This window comes from Camponotus vicinus, unplaced genomic scaffold, assembly GCF_025532165.1.
Source record: "Camponotus vicinus isolate PSW18456_S1 unplaced genomic scaffold, iyCamVici1.0 SCAF_14, whole genome shotgun sequence".
In the NCBI taxonomy this organism is placed as follows: Eukaryota; Metazoa; Arthropoda; class Insecta; order Hymenoptera; family Formicidae; genus Camponotus; species Camponotus vicinus.
The window spans coordinates 905442-928705 of NW_028141950.1; the positions used below are offsets into that span (position 1 = coordinate 905442).

General features: G+C 34.2%; 7 protein-coding genes across 18 annotated transcripts; 4 read left to right on the forward strand and 3 right to left on the reverse strand.

Moving 5' to 3' along the window:
- Positions 1-2816: 2816 nt before the first annotated feature.
- Positions 2817-6285, forward strand: LOC145964703 (uncharacterized). Of its 7 annotated transcripts, XR_014436539.1 has the most exons (6): positions 2817-3439; positions 3615-3778; positions 3895-4193; positions 4271-4973; positions 5134-5434; positions 5586-5713. XR_014436539.1 is itself a non-coding variant. In XM_083087726.1 (5 exons), exons 1-5 carry the CDS (start codon positions 3402-3404, stop codon positions 5705-5707), a joined length of 1326 nt encoding a protein of 441 aa, XP_082943852.1. In that variant the 5' UTR covers positions 2821-3401; the 3' UTR covers positions 5708-6285. The 7 variants fall into 7 exon arrangements, 6 of the variants coding, with proteins under 6 accessions (XP_082943852.1, XP_082943853.1, XP_082943854.1 ...); XM_083087726.1 differs by lacking the exon at positions 5134-5434 and having other exon boundaries at positions 2821-3439; positions 5586-6285; XM_083087727.1 differs by lacking the exon at positions 5134-5434 and having other exon boundaries at positions 2822-3439; positions 3518-3778; positions 5586-6285.
- A 361-nt stretch (positions 6286-6646) lies between these two features.
- Positions 6647-10694, reverse strand: LOC145964702 (ATP-binding cassette sub-family F member 3). 2 transcript variants are annotated; one of them, XM_083087724.1, is made up of 9 exons: positions 10321-10694; positions 10143-10243; positions 9756-9942; positions 9309-9652; positions 8730-9228; positions 8319-8542; positions 7859-8217; positions 7566-7786; positions 6647-7038 (listed from the first exon to the last, which is right to left on the reverse strand). In XM_083087724.1, the coding sequence occupies exons 1-9, from the start codon at positions 10342-10344 to the stop codon at positions 6892-6894; spliced, it is 2106 nt and encodes a 701-aa protein (XP_082943850.1). In that variant the 5' UTR covers positions 10345-10694; the 3' UTR covers positions 6647-6891. The 2 variants fall into 2 exon arrangements, with proteins under 2 accessions (XP_082943850.1, XP_082943849.1); XM_083087723.1 differs by having other exon boundaries at positions 10138-10243; positions 10321-10692.
- A 219-nt stretch (positions 10695-10913) lies between these two features.
- Positions 10914-13901, forward strand: LOC145964704 (uncharacterized). Of its 2 annotated transcripts, none has more exons than XM_083087732.1 (3): positions 10914-11770; positions 11953-12518; positions 13603-13901. In XM_083087732.1, exons 1-2 carry the CDS (start codon positions 11561-11563, stop codon positions 12508-12510), a joined length of 768 nt encoding a protein of 255 aa, XP_082943858.1. In that variant the 5' UTR covers positions 10914-11560; the 3' UTR covers positions 12511-12518; positions 13603-13901. The 2 variants fall into 2 exon arrangements, 1 of the variants encoding a protein (XP_082943858.1); XR_014436540.1 differs by having other exon boundaries at positions 10915-11770; positions 11953-13520; positions 13603-13865.
- Positions 13902-15469: 1568 nt separating this feature from the next.
- LOC145965613 (galactose mutarotase) lies at positions 15470-17136 on the forward strand. Its single transcript, XM_083089277.1, has 4 exons — positions 15470-15641; positions 15815-16185; positions 16502-16927; positions 17122-17136. The coding sequence occupies exons 1-4, from the start codon at positions 15470-15472 to the stop codon at positions 17134-17136; spliced, it is 984 nt and encodes a 327-aa protein (XP_082945403.1).
- Positions 17078-18158, reverse strand: LOC145964705 (small integral membrane protein 12-A). 4 transcript variants are annotated; one of them, XM_083087733.1, is made up of 3 exons: positions 18025-18158; positions 17492-17745; positions 17078-17285 (listed from the first exon to the last, which is right to left on the reverse strand). In XM_083087733.1, the coding sequence occupies exons 2-3, from the start codon at positions 17730-17732 to the stop codon at positions 17170-17172; spliced, it is 357 nt and encodes a 118-aa protein (XP_082943859.1). In that variant the 5' UTR covers positions 17733-17745; positions 18025-18158; the 3' UTR covers positions 17078-17169. The 4 variants fall into 4 exon arrangements, with proteins under 4 accessions (XP_082943859.1, XP_082943863.1, XP_082943861.1 ...); XM_083087737.1 differs by having other exon boundaries at positions 17487-17745; XM_083087735.1 differs by having other exon boundaries at positions 18007-18104.
- A 339-nt stretch (positions 18159-18497) lies between these two features.
- Positions 18498-19319, forward strand: LOC145965229 (protein FAM32A-like). Its single transcript, XM_083088627.1, has 3 exons — positions 18498-18679; positions 18823-18955; positions 19058-19319. Exons 1-3 carry the CDS (start codon positions 18591-18593, stop codon positions 19178-19180), a joined length of 345 nt encoding a protein of 114 aa, XP_082944753.1. The 5' UTR covers positions 18498-18590; the 3' UTR covers positions 19181-19319.
- Positions 19320-19467: 148 nt separating this feature from the next.
- Positions 19468-23227, reverse strand: Udt (protein undicht). Its single transcript, XM_083088626.1, has 9 exons — positions 23051-23227; positions 22464-22733; positions 22211-22368; positions 21951-22098; positions 21438-21864; positions 21216-21370; positions 20894-21133; positions 20583-20815; positions 19468-20497 (listed from the first exon to the last, which is right to left on the reverse strand). The coding sequence occupies exons 1-9, from the start codon at positions 23100-23102 to the stop codon at positions 20318-20320; spliced, it is 1863 nt and encodes a 620-aa protein (XP_082944752.1). The 5' UTR covers positions 23103-23227; the 3' UTR covers positions 19468-20317.
- Positions 23228-23264: the final 37 nt, after the last annotated feature.

The window sequence follows — 23264 nt, forward strand, 5'->3', positions numbered from 1 at the left end:
TAATAAATTTTATTTTGTATTAAGTTTAATGTTATAGGTTATATTAAATTTGTATTATATTTTGTAATACATATTTCTAATGCATTGTATTTTATATATTCTGCATTAAATTTTGTAATATATATATTTGTAATGTAATTATTTTTATATTACATAATTTAATATTTTGTAATGTGTTTTTTATGTAATTGCAAATTAATTATAATTTACGTTGTATATATTATAATTATGTAATATATATTTTTTATATGTATTATATTCTCTGTTTACAAACTCTATTAAAAAAATAAAAATAAATAAAAATATTTTTCCTCCTCAATTTTTCCTCCCCTGTATCTCCGTCTTAACGAAGGCATTTGCCGGGTGAGAAGGTTTGCGTATTCTCATGAACCTGAGACCTATGCCGGCGGAAACATACGCCGATATTCATATAGATTATTCTTATATTTAAGATCATTTTAAGTATATTCTTAGATCGCGTCTTAAGATTTCGTTCAGTTATTAAAAAATAGTTAAATAACATTTTCCAATTTACTTAAGACGATCTTAAATATAAGAGTGAATTATGAATACTGGCCGTATATAGTTACCGGTAGGGTCACCCATGCCGGACAGGTCAAAGGGAAAGAGTCAGACTAAGAGAGATACCAAAATTATATAAATATAAATATATATATATATATAAATGTTATATTAATTATATTAATATTTTTGAATAAAATGAAAAAAAAACCAATAATCGAGAAAATAGAAAAAAAAGACAACTACAGTAATTTGAATATCTTAATCTTGTGTGATTTGAATATCTATACCCGAGAACAAATGTCCATAGAAAGTATTCCGATGGACTAGATAGGAAGAAAGAAGTATGATAAATCCTTATGAAGTTAAGACAAAGGAATACAATAAACCATAATAATCTAAAGACCCGAAGAAGAAAATATATTGGATAAGAATGCAGGATGATTGAAAATGCTTAGAAACTAAAAGACAATTTGCAATTGCAACCTATTTATTAATAATAATAAATAGATATTAATAATAATACTACTTTGTAATTATATTAAATGTTATAATTTAGTACAAAGTATTAACCATAAAAATATTATGTTGTTATGAAAATTATAATAAAAATATATAAATAATGTTGACTATATTAGAATGGAATATATTAATTCTTTATATTTTATATAAAAGAAAAGACATTTTTAAAATATTTTGCAGCATCCATTTTTCGAATCTTAATTATAAATCCTTCAGAAGTATCAGTGATTAATTTAACAAATTCTATACATGTATTATTAATTAAATTTTTAAATAATTAAAAAAAATGTTGAATATCAAAGATCAATTTACTGCGGATTAAGAAGATACTTATAGAAATATGGTTAAAAATATTTTTACCCTACAGCAGGCATTTTGTGTTTTGTAAATAAAAATATAAATATGACAATGAATATATAGAAAAATATTTATTTCATCTTTAAACACGTTACATTGATTGAAATCAAAAACTTTCAACTTCTTATTTATATCTTGTGATGCGACATAGAATAGATATGAATCAATGAATTAAATATATTATATTTTACATTTATTAAATTTTTCAATGCTAATAATATCTTTCGAAAAGAGACGGTATCTCAACATTCTTATTACCGACATTTCATGCACGTAGCACGGAACACAACCCGAAATTGTGTCCCTTATGTGTTACTCACTAAAAACATTCGTGTATTTAGGGTGTTCTCGAGCGAGGGGCCAGAAGAATTTTCTCCGAAACTTGATATCGTACAAAAAATGTTTCACACAAAATAAAGTTTTGAAGACGAAAAAGGTTAATAATTTTAAATTTTTAATAAAGTCATTCAGCTCTAATTTTTTTTAATAAAACTACCCTACTTATTTTATATAAATCAATTCCTCGCAATATTCGGCGTGAAAAGTAGAATAAGCTGATTGAAAATTTAATATATAATTTACGAGATATTTTATACTTTAATTGATTATTTGATAATTTTATGTAAATTGTGAAATATCTCGTAAAATATACATTTTTTACTCAATGCTTTTATGTATAAAATAATGAGAGGAATCAATTGGAAAATATAAAGAAAGAATATAGTTGTTTATGTTTGTAAGAAAACATAATTTACAAGTATTATATAAGTATGCGTTATTTATAAAAATTATACATTAGCATTTTGAGTTACAACATTCTTGTTACCGACATTTCATGCACGTAGCACGGAACACAACCCGAAATTGTGCCCCTTACGTGTTACTCACTGAAAACATTCGTGTATTTAGGGTGCTCTCGAGCGAGGGGCCAGAAGAATTTTCTCCGAAACTTGATATCGTAAAAGAATGTTTCAGATAAAATAGAGTTTTGAAGAGGAAAAAAGTTAATAATTTTAGATTTTTGAAAGCCATTTCGCTCTAATTTTTTTAAAAATAAATCTACCCTAATCATTTTATATAAATAAATTCCTCGCAAAATATTTGGCGTGAAAAGCAGAATAGGCTGATTGAAAATTTAATCTATAGTTTACGAGGTATTTTAAACTTTAATTGATTATTTGATAATTTTATGTAAATTATGAAATATCTCGTAAAATATACATTTTTTACTCAATGCTTTTACATATAAAATAATAAGAGGAATCAATTGGAAAATGTAAAGAAAGAATACAGTTGTTTATGTCTGCAAGAAAACATAATTTACAATGAGCTATTTTTCTCCGCGCCCTGTCGCGATCTTCGTCGCTCGCGCGACGCCGAGATCGACGCGCGAATCATCCAACGAGAATCGAATTCGCGAACGCGATCGACTCGTGGCCATTCGTGGTTATTCGACGGGAGCGAGACCCCCAACCTCGTCTGCGATGACGCCATGATCTACGTCGTCGTGTCACAGCGCGGATCGTAGACAGCGGGATCCAGCCACCACCAGAGAGCGGCCCCCTTTCCTCCTTTTTTTTATTATAATTATGAGTGTCATTGGCCGGGGATCCTAACCACCGGACGCGTAAATACATCAGAGACCATCGTTCGACTCCGGTAAATCGCTCGCGTCGGGCGAATCGCGCATAGAGCACGTATCGTGCGCGTATTATCGACGAGTAGAGGAGGCGGTGTGGAGATAAAAACGGCGCTTTATTAAGGTGTGTTCTCGCGCGAAGAAATGCCCGTCCCTCGCGCTCGCGCTCGCGCTCGCGCGTGAACGTCTCGGGAGGATTTAGCGGGGGAATACATTGTGTGTCAGGGAACTCGTCGACGTGGGGGTGCGCCGGTCAACGGTCCCCAGGTCGACCGGGACTGCCTCGTCGTTTCACCTGGATATTTTCTCATCTGGTGCTCCGAAAACGGCCGATCCCTCCCCCTCGCCCGCCCGTGCGCGAATGACACATCTCGATGGAACGATCCAAAATCGTAAATCGTAAATATAATGGCCGTCGAATTGAAAACGAAAGAGAGCGAAAAAAAATAGATTCCGTAGAGAAATGTTTTGTCGTAGAAGAGCGTTTGACGTTTTCCATCTGTGGGACAAATCCATAACCTGTACGATGTCCCTCCGCCGTTAGTGTGTTACACCTTTGTCATCCGCTTTGCAGGAGGGTAATAAGAATGTCTGTGCCACCTCCGCCACCGCCTCCGCAGGCCGCTGCTTCTGGCCCACCAGTGGGAGATAACAGGAACTTACTGCTGCAGTCCATAAGGGCAGGTAAAACTTTGAGGAAGACTGTCACCGTGGACAAGAGCGCACCTGCAATTGCTGGTAAATCTTTTATAAAGAGTAAAATAGCGAGACTCTCGAGAGTAGGTTGAATAAAATATGTTAAATTTAAAAGTAAAAGTATCTGATTGTATATGAAACGATAATTTGTTTCGCAGGCAAAGTTAAAGGCGAATCGACAAGTCCTTCGTTGAATAATAATAGTAGGACTAACAGTTCTAATGCAGCGATAAATAGCAACGGTAATGGTGGGCCCATGTCCTTGGGCGGTTTATTCGCGGGTGGCATACCGAAATTAAAACCTACGGGACTAAGAGGGAATAAGACCGAGAAAGAGGGACAAAATGTAAATAACTCTAGCTTCCTTCACTCGTCGCCTGGATCCTTTCATAGTATGAAACGGGGTCCACCTCCAGTCCCGCCACCAGCCGCGCAGAAGCCACAGATATTCAGTCAGGTAGAGAAAGAATTACATAATTGGCCATTGTGCTGTTGATCCGTGCATCTGTAAAGTCGCTAATTTTAATCGTACAGGGACAAAGTACCACGGATTCTGCGACGAGCAATTCAGACACTATGCCCAGAGCATTCGCGAAATCAGCCGCTGTGCCTAAACCCATGTCATCGCCTAGTCTGCAGAAACCGTCGCCGCCGCCTAAGAAGTTGAATCTGACAAGTAGCGCGGCCAGCGTGGCCAGGGCGCAGAGCATGCGACTTCCGCGCTCGCCGCCGGTTCTGGTGATGACAACACTATCCTCCTTGCATCAATCGCAGGATTGTCTGCACGAGACCGCCGTACCACAACCCACAGCGAGACCGGCGATGAATCGAGTTCTCAGGCCGCCGGTAACGAGACCTCCGTCACCGCCGACATCACGGTCGGCGAATACCATGCCCACGAAACCGCCGTCGCCGACCTCGCGGTCGTCGACCATGCATGTTATGAGAGCAGCACCGCCGCCGCCGTCGAGAGTCACGGTTACCGCGCCGTGCATACCACCCCCGCCGCCGCCGCTCCCCCATCGTCCGGCTCCCACGCATCAAAGACTAGCACCGCCGCCGCCGCCACCTCCGACTCCACCTACGAGGAGTCTGTCGGTGCGCAACGGCAGTGGTCAAGCCTCGGCGAATTCCGTTGACCTGGAGGTGCGATTCGCCGAGATGTTTCACGCCACGTCTAACTTACCACCTCCAGAACCGTTCAAAGGCTTTGTCAAGGTCTACAGTAGCAGAAACGGTAAGATCAATCGACGAGGAAAAAATATTTGATTTTTGATTCTTATCATAGAGTGTAATACATCTTATGTGTATGTGTGTGTGTGTGTGTGTATGTGCATGTATGTTTGTTACAATAATAAAAGGAAACAATAATAAAAGGAAATGCTTTTTCGTTTTAGATTTAAGCATACAATGCTTCGCACAAGGCTGCATATCTAGATGTATCCTACCAAATATATCGCACATTATGAATAGAATTTTTTGACAGTTTTTTTACATGATGCAAATATATTACTTACACACGCTGGAAATTATACATGATTATTATTTATACACGATGCACTTTACACAAGACACTATTTTTTTCCATGGCGTTTCAAGGTTTCTCAAGGTTTCTTTCAAAGCACTAACTTGCCAACATTGCTTTTCTATGCATTATGTTCCAGCAAAAGACACAACATATCAAGACACTATAAGCATGTATGATACAAATAATTCATATTGATTATATAATATATAAATAAAGCTGCATGCTATACTTATTACTTTTATAAATGTTTATCTAGAATGCATAAACTCACTGTACTGTCATGAAAAACGGAAAATAATCGTGGTGTTTCAAAAATTACAGCAGCAAAGCAACAAGCTCCAGCTCCACCTCTTCAACCGTCTTCTACTCCTAGTACACTGCAATCGTTAAATACTTCATCTGGGAGTAAACAGTGGCATAATGCAACCTCTTTAGCATATTGAAAACACCATCTATGTATACTTAAATCATTGCTTTACGCACTGATTATTGTTTAAAAATTTCTCAATGCTGCCACAGAATAAAATGTTAAATTAAGTGTGCATGGAAAGAATGAATCAGCAAAGTATAAGAGTTTGAAAGAGTGTGAGATCTTAAATCTGCGAGCCCAGTTATATAATAAAATGTTTTAGACAATATTTTCTGTACAGTTTATCTTAGGAAAATCTATTTAATATAGATTATACTTATATATATATATATATAAATCGTTAGAAAAGCTAGGCCTGTTATTACCTAACAGAAATCTAAAAGAGATTAAAACAAAAGGCACATTTACTCTCATTTTAAAAACATATTCATTTAACCTTTTCAATCACATATATTGTATTTTCCTTATACTTCTATGTAAAAAATTATAACAAATATATCACCAAAATCATTAATTTACGACATTGTATCAATATCAGTGTATGATAATTTGTCATTTCTTTGTGTTACTTATTTAAACTTTATATACAAAAGCCAAAATATAAAGTTGTAACTTATTTTTCAATATTAATAAACAATTGCAACAACAGAATTTGTTCAATTAACAATAATTGTATTAATATGTTAGTGTATAATTAAACAAATGCAATCTTTATATGCAGAACAATAAGTGATTCATATATTTTTAAGTGAAATATAAAAAGCATTATTTATCTAACAATATCTTTTATTATTTTCTCTTTTTATAATAGAATAATGTTTATAGAGTATGAAAATGTCCAAATTCAGATTGCATGTCACAGTCGAATAGCATATTAGCTCAGTGTGTTAAAGAAAAATGAATATAATGCATTTATTAATAAATTTAAGAAAAAAGATGCATTCTCTGTGTAATTGTCAAAAAGGGAAAATAGACATTTATATCGAGTAGACGAATAAATCGTACATATACATAATCGATATTAGCTATATTTAATTTATGTCGTGAGAAAAGCATCTAAGAAATAAATAAGATATTTTGGCGATGAAACGTTCGGAAAGAAAGTAAATATTACTATTATATTACTATAATAGATATTAGCCGCAAGCTGATTTTAAAACAGCAATATTTCTCTAAAATTTTCACAATGATGTATTACTTGGTGTAAGATAACGTAAAATTATGAGACAGTATCACATTGGACAAAACTTAATATTCTTATAATTCAAGTTCCCTCTCAATGATTCTGCGATATTCATCAAAACCTTCTTCAATGCATCTAACGGATCCTTCTCCACAAACCCACAATTCTGTACAAACCATCTGGATTAAACGTTCATCATGCGACACCAATATTACACCAGCCTGCAACAATAAAAATTGATAAATAAATACTGATCATATATATATAAAAACATGTACAAATTAAAATTATAACTAACATGTAAATCAGTGCTGGGATTTACTTGCAACTTTCGGCCAGATTTCTTAGCTTACGCCTACTGTTCCCCTCTTACCGCTCGCGCCTTAGCGACCGCGCCACCGAACGCTCGTAACTAAGGAGCGCTCAGGAACGTGCGCGTCACAAATGTAATGTGGCAATCTATCTAAGTTCTCTTTATTGTTTATTAATAATAAAAATAATTATTCTATTATTAATTACGTATATGTTCTGTAACAATTTAAAATATTTGTGTTTTGAAACGTAATTACAATAAAGAGAACTTAGATAGATAGATTGCCACATTACATTTGTGACGCGCACGTTCCTGAGCGCTCCTTAGTTACGAGTGGCGCGAGCGGTAAGAGGGGAACAGTAGGCGTAAACTAAGAAATCTGGCCGAAAGTTGCAAGTAAATCCCAGCACTGATGTAAATAAAATAGATACTCACTTGGCAGTTATTGAGAGCTTTACCCAATGCTTCAATCGATTCGATATCGAGATGATTGGTGGGCTCGTCGAGCACTAAAAAATTAGGCATTGCCGCACACATTAGGGCGAATGCCACTCTAGACTTTTGTCCTCCCGAAAGAGAATTTATGGTCTGCAAAGCCAAATTGCCGCTTATTCCGAAACTTCCGAGCATTCGTCTGTATTCTTCGATAGGTTTGCCTGGTAGAGCGAATAGTAATCACTATTGGTACCTAAGATAAATAGAGAATCAAGCTCGCATTGGAGACATACCAGGGAAATGTGTTTGTAATAATTCGACGGGACAGACGCGCATGTCCAATTGATCGACGTGATGTTGACTAAAGTATCCAAACTTTAGATTACGATGTACATGGACCGTGCCTCGCGTCGGACTCAATGCGCCCGTAATGATTTTCAAAAGAGTAGTCTTGCCTGCACCGTTCTCTCCGACAATACAGATGCGCGACTGCAGACTGGCAGTAAGATTTACATTGCTAAATATTAAATCTACTCCTTCATTGTAACTAAAGGAGACTTCGTTAAGTTGCAATATCGGTGGACTCAGTGGCTCGACATCAGGGAAATTGAGAGTCACTTCGCTTTCCTTCTCCATCGGCTTCAATTCAGGTCTGTATCAATGAGTTTAAAGAAAGTGTAAAGTTGAATAAATTTTAAGCTGCTCTTCGATAAAGGAATAAAATGTTTGCGCGTTTGAATCATTATTACTTACAGTTTCTCCAACATCTTTATTTTGCTTTGTACACTCGACGCACGATTCGCATTGTACCGGAACCTATCGATAAATTCCTGTACATGCGCTCTCTTTGCCTGCTGAGCCTCATATTCTCGTTGCTGATTTCTCTCGCGTTCACCTTTCGTTTTCACAAATTGTTCATAATTACCACGGTACGCCTCTATTTTCTGCCCACGTAAGTACAAAATATCAGTGGGAACCTATATTGGAGAAATGGAAACATAAGAGATAAATATTATATATACAATTTATACTAAAAATATTTAATTATGTATTATATTTTACAAGTCAAATTGTATTATATGAAACAAAGTATACGATTAGTATCACAATAAGATTAAGTTAATATCGAGCTTTTTTTAAATAAGTGAACACAAACATATTTACCGTATCCAAAAACTTCCGGTCGTGCGATACTACAAGTAATGTTTTCGGCCACGTTTGTAGATACTTTTCTAACCAGAGTATCGCTTTAATATCGAGCATATTCGTTGGCTCGTCAAGCAACAATAGGTCTGGTTTAGAGAAGAGAGCTCTCGCAAGAGCCAGCCTCATTCGCCAACCGCCAGAAAACGCTTTGGTTGGCCAGGACTGCCTTTCAACAGTGAATCCAAGTCCTGACAGGATTCCACTTGCTCTAGCAGGTGCCTTATCAACTTCGGCTAACTGCATCGCTTCGTACACCCGTGCCAATTCCTCACCTAATGAATCACCCGTCTTAGAGCCATCCTTCTCTATCGCTGCCTGTAATTTCGCCTCCTGACTAAGTAATGCACTTCGCTCTTGATCGCATTCCAGGACAGATTCTAATGCGGACGTATCATCGCCGGCTACCTCCTGCTCGACGTGCAATACACGCACGTGTAAAGGTATCCTCAACTGTTTGCTAAATCAATCGAGATTTATCCACATATTAACAATCAACACAAGTCAAATTATTCGAGCGATTATGCAATGATTTCATACCTCGATATCATTCGAAGTAAGGTGGTTTTGCCAAGTCCATTTCTACCTATCAGACCGTATCGTCTGCCGAATGCGAGCATTAAATCAGCACCTTGTAATAACACTCTATCACCATATGCAACATCAAAGTTTTCTATCCTGATATCTTGAGCTTTATTCACTCCACCTTTAGTCTCCATTCGACTATCTTTCTTGCTCATCATTTGGCTCGCGCTAGCAGCGCTTTCAGCCACATGATTGGCAGTGTTAATGCGAGATGCTAATCCCTGCTCATTTACGATTCGTTTTTCCTGTTTCTGTTGCAATTTAGCCTCGGCCTTCTCTAGCTTCTTAGCGTCTACTTTCTATGGTTTTAATAATAAGCAATATCAAAATATATATAAATAGTAATTTCATATAAATATAATAACTGAATACAAAAGTTGGATATATATATTTATGTATTACCATCGCATCATCTCTAGTCGTGACCCATATACTCTTGATCTGTTCAACCTGTGCTTCCAAAGTAGCAGCCAGCGCACCCAGATGTACCGGAGCATTTAATACTTTGTTAACACCATTTTTTCTCCTGTCTATATCATCATTATTTGAAGTACCTTTCAATATTTCCAATAATTTCACACATATTTGTCTGCATATGAAAAATAAGAAATACAATAAGCTTCAATTATGTCAGTTGCATTATCAGAGAGGAAAAAATTAATAACTCTTGCGATCGCGGGAACTTGATGTAACACATGAGGAAATATTATACGATTTCTGTTCAGACAGGCAGCCAATTTCGTTAACGAATTAAAGAATGACAAATGCAAACATATTTACAGACCTAACCTCGTTTTCTGATTTGTCCGCAACCTCGTGCAATACCTGCCCGATCGCCTCGTACACCTCGTCGCCATCCTCGAAGTCGTCCTTGGAACTGTCCAGGATACCTTGGTACACGCGTCAAAAAGAGAATTATGAATTATCGTGCGAAATTCCTTAGGTTACTTTATGGAAGCGCACATACCTTCCACGTATTGATACAAGTCATCGTCTATCGTCGGGAATTGACTACGAATATATTCGCCGCAGGTTGCCATAATTAAGCTATTTAAGTAAAAAAAAAATTATAATCCTAATATAATCCTAATCGGGAAGAAACAGCCACGCCAGAGCGAACTTCGATGCTCTTGACAGGCCAATCGTCGGATTTCCACCGAGCAATGTGGAGATAGAGGCCCAATCTCGCGCATGCGCAGTAACGTAGGCGCTAGCAGACTATACATCGGTTACGTTTCAGTCGTGTATATATTTCGTAGCAATAAAGGACGCCATTGGACTCCCTGCGAAACAGAAATAGAAAATATTAACGCTCACTTAATATACAGCATTAATATATGTTATATTTATACAAATTGTTTACTATCAACATGAATTATAGCAAAAAGTTTCTTTCAATTGAAGCGTCTTGAAAATTTTCATAATTTACACGGGCCCGAAATAAATTCTCTGCGAAACACGAGCCTGTTCCGTGTCGGTCACGTGTTGAATGACATAATTCGCGCATGCGCACGAAAGCCCCGAGGAGACTTGTCACTTGTCAATCGGCTACGTGAACACATGTTGACGCCATTTTGACATGTCGGTGGCTCAAAGATACGTCGAAATGCCGTCGAGACGTTAAAAGAGCTCTTCAACGTCCATCGATCCTCTTTCCGCGTAATCCTAATTTCTCCGTGTTTTATTTTGACAGATCGATAATCGCATTTTCGCCCATAACACCGGTCTCTTCAGCGTGTCAAACGATCGCGGCGGTAGCTGCCATCTTGTAGCTGTCAAAAGTCATTCTCGCTGATGATGCTCGAGGAGTCGCGTTTTCGTTTTGCGGATCGACGCGTACATCGGCGAGCGTCGTCGTCCCGCTGTCAGGCGACGTCAGGCACGACCGTCAGCTTTTAAGTCAGCCTCGACGAGGGAGTCGCGCGTCGTCGCTCGCTACGAATCCATCTCGCGACGCCTCTTCCCATCGCGGAATAATCGCCGATAACAATCCGGGTTGGACGAGCCATTGGGGCCGCGGAAACTTCGCGGCCTGAAATGCCTTCGCTGGCCTCGACGACGGACGTACGCTCTCGCTGAGGGATACCATCGCCGAGGAGAGGAAAGCAGTCGCGCTGGCGGAGACTCGCAGGAACGGAAATACGACCGACGACCGCGACAGCGTCGCGGGATCGAATGTCGTCGGGGAAGCGGGCGACACGAATAATATGGACGAGCGCGAGATTCTTCTTCTGCCGTCCTTCTCGTCCGCCAACACGGTGAACAAGGAACGACCGCGGAAGAAGCTCTGGCGTAACGCGGTACAGCTGGTGGCGAGCGACGACGAGGATTCGGACGGCCAGGAATGTGCTTTCTTTCCGGCCAAGCGACACTGCAGCACGCAGTTGTCCGAGGTCGACGAGACACGTTCGGACACGGTAATTGCCTGTCCCGATGAAACGTAGTGTTCCTTTCATTCTTGTTAAAATGTCGCTCTTATAATTATATATTAATTATATAGAGGAGCGGATTTTCACTTGTTGACAAACATAACTTTAGTTTCATTGTCAATATTTTTTAATTATATAAATGTATAGAGAAAATAATTATTGTTTTATAGGAGCAACATATGAATGCAACTACAGAGACAACAACTAACAATGTAGGGAATATTGAGTATGACGAAATTATATACCAAATACAGATCGAGGAGAAGCTTAAATTATGGCAGGCTTTTCAAGAGGAAGAAGGTTCCATGGACAATAGTATTAATGAGGTTTTGGCTTACTATAGGATGATGCATCCACCTGAACCTCTGGAGGAGAATTCCATCGGTTCGAGATTTCATTTATCGTACAGAAGAAACGACATGGAAGACACAGCAGTGACAATGGCGATTCGCAATCATGGCTTAGTCCAGTCGGCTGAACTCGCTCTTCTTCAGCCACATTATTGTAAATGCATAGGTGTAGATTGTTCCTTTTCGTCCAAATGTATGTATGAACTCGAAGACTTTCCTTATGGAACTGTCTACAGTAATGTAGAAACGGGAAGATGCAATGCGCTGGATGCGGATAAAATATATGAATGTGATCAACCGGAAGATTTCTTAGAACGTGCCGTAGGGGAAGCGATTAAGAAGAAGGGTCTGAGTGCTTTAAGTGTGGATTATGGTTGAATATATTGGTTAATATATCTTTCTCCCCATTCCTTTGATGTATTTATATAATAATGTAGTATATCTAATTGTTGTGCTCCGTAAATCTATCGCGGCTTTATTTTATAGTTGATTTTTGATCGTACGGATTGTAAACGTATTTTACAAACAGTAATCTCTCGAAACATTTTATACTCATATGTATACATTCCGATGTAACGGATTGCTTATATTGAACATGATTTGAGATCTATTTTATTCAAGAATAATGTTGAACTGCTATAATGATTTTCTGATTATTAATTTTTTTAATAGTCTGCAGTCTATGATAGTATTTATCACATTAGTTATATTTTCATATATGTAGATATATGTGAAAATATAATTATTGTAAATATATATATATATATATATATATATATATATATATATATATATATATATATATATATAATATAAATCAAATTATAGCTTTGTAGACAATACATATTTCAGAAGTATAAGCAATTATTTTGATTGAAGTGAAATTGATTTTAATCGGAGATACGCGCGCACATCCTTTGCTATTGAAATCGCTTTCTCTTTTTGCATATTAATTATACATAAAACTTACTCATGTTCCTGCTAAATATGACATAAAATGAAGAAACAATATAAATTGTTTTATAAGAAATAGAATTGATACAACGATTTGTTGTTTTAAATTTCGCGCTTTTAATTGGTCGATAAATTTTTATGAAAGTAACTAAAAATGCATTTCTCACATTGGCAGTACGAATTATGACAGTTGGTAGTAAAATGACAAGTTACTAGTAAATAAACTCGTAACGTAAGTAATCTTCAAATTCATCAGTGTTGTGTATATATTCGTTTCGATACATAATTAATTAATTAATTTCTCGGTCTCGTTAATATTTCAAAATTTTTATTATTTAATCATGACTGATATATCATATCCGTCATCCGCACGTTCCTTTAGCGAGCGGTTAACAAAGGAAGAAGAAACTGTACTTTACAAAACTGTACAAACGGTAGTCACGCTAAATTTTCGTATTTACGTTTGCGTTTTAAATTATGTCTTGCTGAAATATACTTTGCTTGAATCTGTTACAGAATATAGAAACCATTAAAAAAGCAACAAATGATATAAACGTACTACTTGAAAGGTTAAAGAAGGAAATGAATGTTACACAAGCTTTGATGAACGAATTGATCGAAATAAAAACTTCAACAGCGAGTGCGGATTAAAGCTTTCCTGGGAAGTTCCATTTGCGAAATGCAAAACTACGATGCAAAAGTATATTTCAGTAATGTAAAAGAAATCGTACACAATAAAGTTGCAACTTTCCAAACTGTATAACCAGAATAATATTAAATTAGAAATAAAAAAAAGATTATAAAACAAATGTAAATTAGAAATAAAAAATGCTTCTGTATTAAATACTAAGAGAAATTTTATGATTCTGTAGATGTATTGTGAAAACTGATCTATGATAGAAATCTTTTGTATCTGAATCTTTTTGTAAAGAAGAATATTAATATGGCATTTTTGTAACAATAATAAATGATATTTGAAAAATTTATTAAAATTTTAATTTGTATAAGTATCTAATAATATCAAAAATAGAGATTTGTGAAATTTTTTTGTATATTGATATAAATTATATAATGAATATAAAATAAAAAATATTCCAACAATTCCAATTTTCTATATTACTTGTGTAATGTAAGAATAGAATGAAAAAGAGAGAGAGATAAAGACATTAAATAACTTTAAGATCAATCATTATTCTTAAATATCAACAATTTATAATTTACAACGAATTTTTATATTTTATATAAATTTAATTTTTAATATATTATTTTTTTATAAATTTCTTTTTCATCATATTCGCATCGCAGTTTGGATAATACCTCTCTCGAGAATATTAAATGACCTTGTATACCGAACAGTACATTCTATATTGAATGAGAACAAAGAACGTCTTTTCATACGTAAACGGATAATATTTAAGAAAAATGTCTGCGGAACATGCATCGCCGATATAAAAACATGCCACCTGTTAAAAATTACGTCATTCGATGATAAAATTCGCGAACAAAGTAACTACGCATCATATCGAGTTATATTCGACACTTTATACTGATAACGAGATCGATAAAGTTGTTAATTAACAATGTTTATGCGTTTGTGCTTTTCCGTATATCTATTTCTTCCTTCCTGGCTTGGGTAAGAATCATCATTTTATATCTTTTCTTTCATTTTTTAAAACAAAAATTCGAATGATATTTAAACATTTAAATTTCTTTCTTTGAGATTTTTTAAAAATTGAAGATTAGCTTTTCATATAAAGTTTTTTTTATTAATTTTGAAAAATATGAGCACTAAGAAGTAAACAATTCTTCACGTGTTCAAATAAAATTAAAAAACATTATTTAATTTTTATACATATGTATAAAATTAATAAGGTTACATAATAACATTGAATATCACGCTATACTTATTATATAATGCATTTATGCAAAATAACGGGATTATATTTTCAAGATAAGAAATATTTTTTAAATACGATATATATCGCATGACTTTCTATAAATGCCCGGACGATACAAAATCCGACATAACAACACGTATTTTTAACGCCATAGGCGTTGGATAAATACTGCAATCTAGCTTCGTGATAACATATGATTGAGTCAGTGATTCAGTTCATAAACCATTTAAGCGTTCTCAGCACTCGCAGTGCTTGTATTTCAGTTCAGTTTCTTCGCGAAACATATTTAGCTAGAAGATCGAGTCTTGCATTTCGCAAATCGAGGAAGTTATCAATAAATGTATGTCAAAATTTAATTTACGTTTTTAAAAAGAAAAATTCGCGAATGTTTTCAATATTCATATTATGTTTTATAAAAATGTACTATATTCAATTTGTCTTTACTCAGAACGATTATGGCCCCGACAGTATCAAAATCTATCACAATGGTAAAATGGGGTTCTGTGAACGGTCAGGAAATTGAAAAGTATACACTGACAAACAGCAACAATCAAGAAGTTGACATTGTGACATATGGTGCCACAATAACCGCTATCAGAACGCCGGATAAAGAGGGTAACATAGCAGACGTTGTGCTCGGTTTCGATAACGTTGAAGGTAATAATGATTGAAGCTGATAATATCGTTTATAGAAGAGATATTTCAGGAGAGATCAATTCAATCGATTTACTATATGGCCTTCCTTCTTTGAAAGAAATCTAAGAATAAAAGAAATTAAAATTATTTGGAAAATGGAAGTATCAAGTTTGATTAAGCATTACATTTTTCAGGATATCAGTCGTCGAGTAATCCGTATTTCGGTGCCACCATCGGACGTGTCGCCAATCGTATTGGCAAAGCAACTTTTGTCGTCGATGGTAAGCGTTATCATGTATCCAAGAACAAGGGCGAAAACAGTCTTCATGGTGGGACTCACGGGTGGAATTCGAAGATCTGGAATGCTTCGATCGATCATGATCGCGTAATTATGAACTTGATCAGCCCAAATAATGATGAGGGTTACCCAGGAAAGGTAACGGCACGGGTTACCTTTCGACTGACTGATGATGGAGAGTTGCACATAGATATGACGGCTGAATCACCCGAAAAGGCAACGCCGATTAACTTGACAAACCATAGCTACTTCAATCTTGCTGGACATGTACGTAGTACATTTATTTCCCCTTTGATGCGTGAAATAAAGCATTCATCTCCAAATAAAATCCATTGCATTTTCTCTCTATTCAATGAAAGACTGGAACAAGATAAAGATGGTACCAATACTGAAAATTTGAAGTATTTTTATGTGAAAAACTTTGTGGAAAAATTTATATACTGAAGAATTTTAATTGTGCTCTTCTTGTGTTATAGAAAAATGTGAAAGATCAGACATAGACTTGTTTCTTGTATATTATTGTCTGTCCATATTACTAATCAATCAGAAGTTAGTATCTATTATAATGCTCGTTTTTTTTTAGACTACAAATGCGACGGAATTATATCGACACGTATTCATCTTGAATGCTGATCGCTGGACTGTGACCGACTCGGAAAGCATTCCAACCGGTGAAATTCGGCCGGTTAAAAACAGCATAATGGAGTTGAGAAACCCGACTTTACTTGGCAATGTTATTGATAAAGTGCCAGGCGGTGGTTACGATTATAATTTCTGCTTACCAGAACCGCACGATTACAAGAAAAAAAATTTCGTTGCTCAAGTCCTGCATCCAGCTTCGGGACGTACTTTGGAAGTATATTCGAATCAGCCGGGTGTTCAGTTTTACACATCCAATTTTCTGCCTGAGAGAAATAACACGGCTATTGTCGGCAAGAACGGAGCGAAATATTTTAAACATGCAGCTTTTTGCTTAGAAACGCAAAATTATCCCGACGCCGTTAATCATGTAAGTAAATCATGTTTCTTTCAAGGCTGTAACTTGTAAGAATTGATAATTTGTCGCATAAACAATTGTATTAAGTCTTATCGCATTATTATCGCGATTTCATTGCAATATGATATAAACTATGAACACAAAAATAACAATAAAAGTAGATTGAGTCGAATAAGAATTTTTCTATTTATATATCTATTTACTAGGATCATGCTGTTTAAAGAAATTACATATTACATATTAATTTTGACTTTTTACAGGAAAACTTCCCAAACAGCATACTGCGACCGGGTGAAATATACAATCACTTTGTTATATATAAATTTGGAGTGAAGATTTGATACATTTGATACAATTTGATATCTGTAAACTGAAAAATCAAAATAAATGTTACATAAAAAATCTTGTTATTCTTTTCTTAATTGTATTAAATTTCTATAATTATATCACTAAACTCTATAATACTTGTATGATTTGAGCTAAGACTAAATTTAGAAAAAATTAATTTAAACTTCTGTATATTGTTATTATCTTTTATGTTATATAATTAATAATTTATAATGAAATATACCTAACTAGATAATGATGGCGAAAGATTAACTTCTAAAGGATTGTGTTTCTTTTTGGTAACAGAGGAATCTACATTTTCTTTCAGTAATCTCTCCTGCCGTTGTTGTTTAATAGCTGCTGTTGGTGGCGTATAACGGTCAGATACCCATCCCTCCACATTATATCCAATGAATCCAATAATACCCGCAAAAGGGAGCGTAATATATTTACCAAACTGGCCAAAGGATCTCAGTATTAAGGGCCACATTTCCTTAAGTAAACTGTAATAAAAATAAAATCACTTTATTCCTTTTCAGGCAAAGTAACAATTTACATATAAAAATATACACATGAACACATATGTATGTGTGAGTGTACAAAATAATATTACCATAAATATCGATTAAAAAATATTTTCACGTAAAAAATATGAGATAATATTATGATAGGAAGAAGTGCAATACTAAATATATAAATATAAAAATAAATAAATATATATATATATATATATATACGTTTGCAGAGAATATAAATATATATACTTATAAATGTACACTTACAGAAGTACAGGTTATATGAACATATCAATACGCCGGCAATCACCAACCACGGTGAACATCGGCTACTTGTAACGTAATAACATATAACCAATCGTTTTACATCTGTGATGTATACGCATTCCTGCGCATGCGCGTGGAAATCTGGGGACATGCATCATTAGAGGTTGGCTCCTCTCAACGTCACTAGAAAGCTAACACGAGTGAGGGTAGATTTTCACTTGACGTTCAACGCTCATTTTTAGGGTGCAGTCCCATGGAGCGTATCGCGCGTATCGCGGATTGCGCGTATTGAAAATCTGACCAATCGCAGACGTTCCGCTGTTTTTGATACGCGAGTTTCGTTTCGATTGGTCAGATTTTCAATACGCGCGATACGCTCCATGGGACTGCATCGAAAGACGTCACGTGATCTAAAAATGACGAATTGGTATCTTTATTTTTAGTCACGTGATGTTTTTTGACGCTGGAAAATGGGCTTTGAGCGTCCAATGAAAACCTGCCTTAAAACGTCAAGGTGTATATATTTTCGTTCGATTGCTCCGATTACGAATTTTCATTAATTCACGATGCCTGCTACAAAAACTGAAGAGGATCCATATGCACACTGTGCAAAGGGAACCCTGAAATTAAAGAGTGACCAAACAGTGAGCAAAAAGTAAGTATTTTCTTGACGCGTTTATTGAATCAACTAAGTGAGGTTATGTTTGGTAGGGAATAATGTTTTTTTCCTCTTTTTTTTATTAAAACATGGGATATTCAAAATAATAGCATATAATAAAAATCGGTCTCTTTTCGTAGGAAAAAGGACAAAGATGGTAAAAAGAAGAAATTGGTAGAAGTCTCAAAGATCGTCGAGGAGGAGAAAGTTGAAACAAGAGAACTGACAAGGACGAAGGCAGAGTTAGCTTTTCAGAAGATGCAAGAAAAAATGGTAATGCATACATATATAATATTTATTGCGTGAATATCAAGTAATTTGATTTTAGGAATTTTGAATGTTAATATTTAATGTTGTGTTAATTAAAATTTACAGCAAACTGAAAGAATCAAGCAGAAAGCGTCCAAGACTCATAAACAACGAGTGGAGGAATTTAATCGACATCTGGATAGTTTAACTGAGCACTTTGACATACCTAAAGTGAGCTGGACCAAATAAGCTTCGACATATCTCTCAATTATTTATATATGTATATATTATGAACAATTAGTTTTAAATTAAGTTAAGGATATAAACATATTACATTTTGTAGAATTATGGCATTATTTTAATTAAATATACATGTTAGACCAAGCAATTTTTTTGTACATATTCTTTTTCTGTTTTTAAAATCTCTGCTCTTAAAACTTTGTATAAAATTTTCTACTATTTTTAAGTTTTAAAAAAAGTTATCAATACAAAAAAATAATGTCATGTATATTTCAGTATTATAGTACACATGTATATTTAAGGTTTGAATAAATTTTATTACATCATTTATATGTGTATATCTGATAAATATAAACATTATTCTAAAATACAAAATTACTTATTCTCTATATCTTATTTGAAATGTCTTAACGTAATGTGTAATTATTATGTATTTAATAAAAGATTGTTAAATGCTTTCTATTTCATATATAATGCATATAAAATAAAAATTGTTTAATTTTGTAAAAATTTTTTCTTCTTCATCTTATCTTTGTCTTAAATAGTGACATAAAGTTAGTATAGATAAAAAATATACATTTATATAATTAAAACATATAGAAAGTGTAAATATAAAATTTTAAAATATTTATAATTTTTTGGTTCTTTCTTTTCTTAAAATCCAAAGCATCTAAAACATTGTTTCACTTCTTTTTGCCAGCAAAAATGTTTAATATTGAAAGATTGTTTTATAATTCCAAGGACACTATTTCAATCCTCTTACTAATATAAGTTAATTAATCATCCTGGTTGTAATTTTTTGTCTGTATATTCATATATAAAATGAATAATGTATAAACCAGAATGCATTTATTTTACATAAGAGATTCTTTGTGGACGGACTTCTGATATGTTAAGATATTTACATTATATATTATCTACTTATGTAAGATCAGAGATAAGACATTAAATATTAAAGGCACATATGTAAACATAATTACAAAATGGACGGATTATATATATATATATATATAGTACCAGTGCAAAATAAACTGTCAAAAGAATTACTTAAAAATGTATATGCGATATTATCTTAAATATTTATCGTGCTTTGAGAGCTTTGTGAGAATTAATGAACACGTTTTTGATCCTCAAAGAGAATTATTTTTACATGTCTCTACTATAATATGCTATTACTATTGGTATGATAAATAAGAATAAGAAACTACTTTTTATATTACCGCCGTTTCCAAAATGGAAGACATTGACATAGTTTTCTATTTGTATCCAAGGATTAGACCCGTCGTCAAAATACATCGGACATCTATCACGTTCTCGTTCGTATTCCTATTAATTAACAAATGCCAGTAAATTTTATTTCAAATTAGATTGTTTATTTATCATACTTAAAAAAATATTTCTTTTTTCTTACCTGCAATTCTAGCGCAACTGCAGCACCTTCTGTATAATTGTTACTTGTTACATCTTGTTTGAGATCACAGAATGGACCAATGGCTTGAGACATGAGCACTCTGTTCAAATCAGCTCTTTGATACACCCAGCAACGATATTTGCTGAAAGGATCCAGTTCGTCGTAAGTTATTAAATATGATTTTAAATTCTCCCTCCAAAATCCTATACATTTCATCACATAGTCTGGATCACCTATAAAAAAAATGTGATGTTAAATATGTGAATAAAATTATATACATTGGTTGTATATAAAATATTAATAAAACTTACTGTAAATGTCAACCGGTTTTCCCAAATGATCTACAGATAAGCAATATGTCTCATCGATAGCGATCTCCTTTTGCTCGGTACTACAGACCGAAAAATCGGAAATATTCTGTTTACAATAGATATTGGGACGTGGAGATTTAGTGACGCCGCCTAGAATCCTTGTCTCAAAGAGAACATCACCTTGTTGATGAAACATAAATTTGCCAGCTACTGGACAGCGCACGGGGACGGGATTTTTCGCTAACAAAATTAAAAAATAATATAGTACAATCTATTACTGAAAATACAAGAAAAAAATTATTGCAATTTGTATTACAATTACCTAAAAATAGATCATATTTCCAATTTTCCTTATTGGGAAATTGGACCCAAGAACACACTGTATGAAAGTTGTCTTTTATTACAGCTATTCCACGTCGATATCTGATAATATTATGATGTCGTCGTACAAAATCGAAGCAAACATAGTCCTTTTGACTGAAAATGCATTCAATGAATATGACAAATATATAACTTTTTTTTTTGAGAGATTTGACAAATATACCATCCATCGACAGTCAATCTCGCCATCATTACTCTCGAGTCCCTTTGTTCACGACAGACATAAATCGTTCGTCGATAACGTCCTTGATCCGGATACCACGTTTCAATAATATGCGTTTCGTTAATGAAGATATCTGCATCAATATTAGCAGTGTTGATCCAATTCCCAGACATATCCTCAGGTAAACGGCAACCCGGTTCAACTATCTCGGACTTAACCGGAGTAATTCGTAAACGTTCCGGACTCTTTTCGACAGTTTTAAGAGTATTACATTCTGCAGTAATCGATACACCTATATACAAATCGTCGTCACGATTTTTTAAAAAGCATCTGTATTTTTCATCCTTTCGAGATTCTTTTGTATTTGCTACTGCGAAGAAGTGATTTTTATCCACAAACCAATCGCCCAAGCAACTGTATTCTACCACTGAAATAAGACAATATCAACATTTTTCTCATATAAAAAATATCTCAAAATATATAGATATATTTTGATATAAATTGTTCTATTACATCCATCAAAGGTTCCTTTCATTCCAGGACATTGCTTATAAGTAATATTAAATTTTTGATTGGTTATAAGAAATTGGGTTCCTGCAGTCTGACAAGATTTTATTTGTGCGTCTGGATTATTACATTCTCCGGTAAATCTAAATCGATTCTGAAAATAAATATAGAGATTACATATTACTAATGAAATTATTATTAATGATATTAATGAATAAAGCAGTACAGAATTATATTATTATCTTTGTGCAATATCATTATCTTACTTGATAAGCAAACTGCCAAACTCCTTCTAGAGAAGATCTGCAGTTTACAGGTACATAATTCTCAGAAAACAATGTTACTAACTGTTGGTTTGCGTTTACACCTCTGCAAACATTATCCACAGTGGGTTCAACACCATTGGGCAAATTTACACAACTCACTGTAATAAGAAGAAATGAATACACATGTAGATCATATATTTTATATATTATTTTTGTATATAATAATTTATTGCGTTAGCAAACTGTCACTTGCCTTCAAGTTTCTCCAAAACATTTACTGTTCTAACAATGAGTTTCACGCAATGATAACAGCTGTCATACGTGGCTGGAGTATTAGCGTCACGAAATACAAATGTATAATTAACATGATATTCTTCTACCATATTTATACATATACCCCGGTTAGTCATACTATTGGCATTTATTTCTGTTTCTGTATTCTTGCCATTTTCCCATGAAAACCAAGATCCCCTGATGACTAATGGAATTTGGCAGCCTCCTGTATTCTGAGCTATGACAGCAACTGTTGAATAATATATTTCATTAATCTAATATATAATCATACTTCAAATTTTATTTTTTTATAAGCAAGTGTAATAAATTTTCTATATAATGCACATATATCCTAGTGTATCTATGTTAAAATTTTACAAATTAACACTGATTTATTCTAATTTTACAATTTCTAAATATATAACTTAAAAGAGTAAAATGTAAATGCAATATTATAAAACCAAAAGTATTAAATCTTAGAACTTAATAAACAAAAATATCAACATTAGTTCTCATGCTAACATGCAATGTATGTGTATATATTTTAAAGAAGTTGGATAAACTTACCATGCCACATGAGGCATGTTACGAACGGGAATATGCAAGACCAACGTTTCATTATATTATATCATTTAAAGAAATAAAAAGTAAAAGATTCAATTATGAGATAAAGATAATTGAGAGATTTGAGGTAAACCTAAAACACACGCCCAAACCCCAAACTCATTAGGCGTGATTTCGATGACACTACCTACATGACACATACCTTCAGACGCTATCA

Bases quoted from the DNA above. Each gene is read 5' to 3' on its own strand.
- LOC145964703 (XM_083087726.1), top strand. From the start codon at position 3,402: ATGACACATCTCGATGGAACGATCCAAAATCGTAAATC. The intron at 3,779-3,894 runs GTAAATCTTTTA...TTTGTTTCGCAG, and splicing joins GAGCGCACCTGCAATTGCTG to GCAAAGTTAAAGGCGAATCG. The intron at 4,974-5,585 runs GTAAGATCAATC...CAAAAATTACAG, and splicing joins GGTCTACAGTAGCAGAAACG to CAGCAAAGCAACAAGCTCCA.
- LOC145964702 (XM_083087723.1), bottom strand. From the start codon at position 10,393: ATGGCAACCTGCGGCGAATATATTCGTAGTCAATTCCCGACGATAGAC. The intron at 10,244-10,320 runs GTATGTGCGCTT...GCGTGTACCAAG, and splicing joins CTTGTATCAATACGTGGAAG to GTATCCTGGACAGTTCCAAG. The intron at 7,039-7,565 runs GTGAGTATCTAT...TTATTGTTGCAG, and splicing joins AAGCTCTCAATAACTGCCAA to GCTGGTGTAATATTGGTGTC.
- LOC145964704 (XM_083087732.1), top strand. From the start codon at position 11,561: ATGGACGAGCGCGAGATTCTTCTTCTGCCGTCCTTCTCGTCCGCCAAC. The intron at 11,771-11,952 runs GTAATTGCCTGT...ATTGTTTTATAG, and splicing joins ACGAGACACGTTCGGACACG to GAGCAACATATGAATGCAAC.
- LOC145965613 (XM_083089277.1), top strand. From the start codon at position 15,470: ATGGTAAAATGGGGTTCTGTGAACGGTCAGGAAATTGAAAAGTATACA. The intron at 15,642-15,814 runs GTAATAATGATT...TACATTTTTCAG, and splicing joins CGGTTTCGATAACGTTGAAG to GATATCAGTCGTCGAGTAAT. The intron at 16,186-16,501 runs GTACGTAGTACA...GTTTTTTTTTAG, and splicing joins ACTTCAATCTTGCTGGACAT to ACTACAAATGCGACGGAATT.
- LOC145964705 (XM_083087733.1), bottom strand. From the start codon at position 17,732: ATGTGGCCCTTAATACTGAGATCCTTTGGCCAGTTTGGTAAATATATT. The intron at 17,286-17,491 runs GTTAGGTATATT...TTGATTTTTCAG, and splicing joins TCTTTCGCCATCATTATCTA to TTTACAGATATCAAATTGTA.
- LOC145965229 (XM_083088627.1), top strand. From the start codon at position 18,591: ATGCCTGCTACAAAAACTGAAGAGGATCCATATGCACACTGTGCAAAG. The intron at 18,680-18,822 runs GTAAGTATTTTC...CTCTTTTCGTAG, and splicing joins GACCAAACAGTGAGCAAAAA to GAAAAAGGACAAAGATGGTA. The intron at 18,956-19,057 runs GTAATGCATACA...TAAAATTTACAG, and splicing joins AGAAGATGCAAGAAAAAATG to CAAACTGAAAGAATCAAGCA.
- Udt (XM_083088626.1), bottom strand. From the start codon at position 23,102: ATGAAACGTTGGTCTTGCATATTCCCGTTCGTAACATGCCTCATGTGG. The intron at 22,734-23,050 runs GTAAGTTTATCC...ATTATTCAACAG, and splicing joins AACATGCCTCATGTGGCATG to TTGCTGTCATAGCTCAGAAT. The intron at 21,134-21,215 runs GTAATTGTAATA...TAATTTTGTTAG, and splicing joins GAAATATGATCTATTTTTAG to CGAAAAATCCCGTCCCCGTG.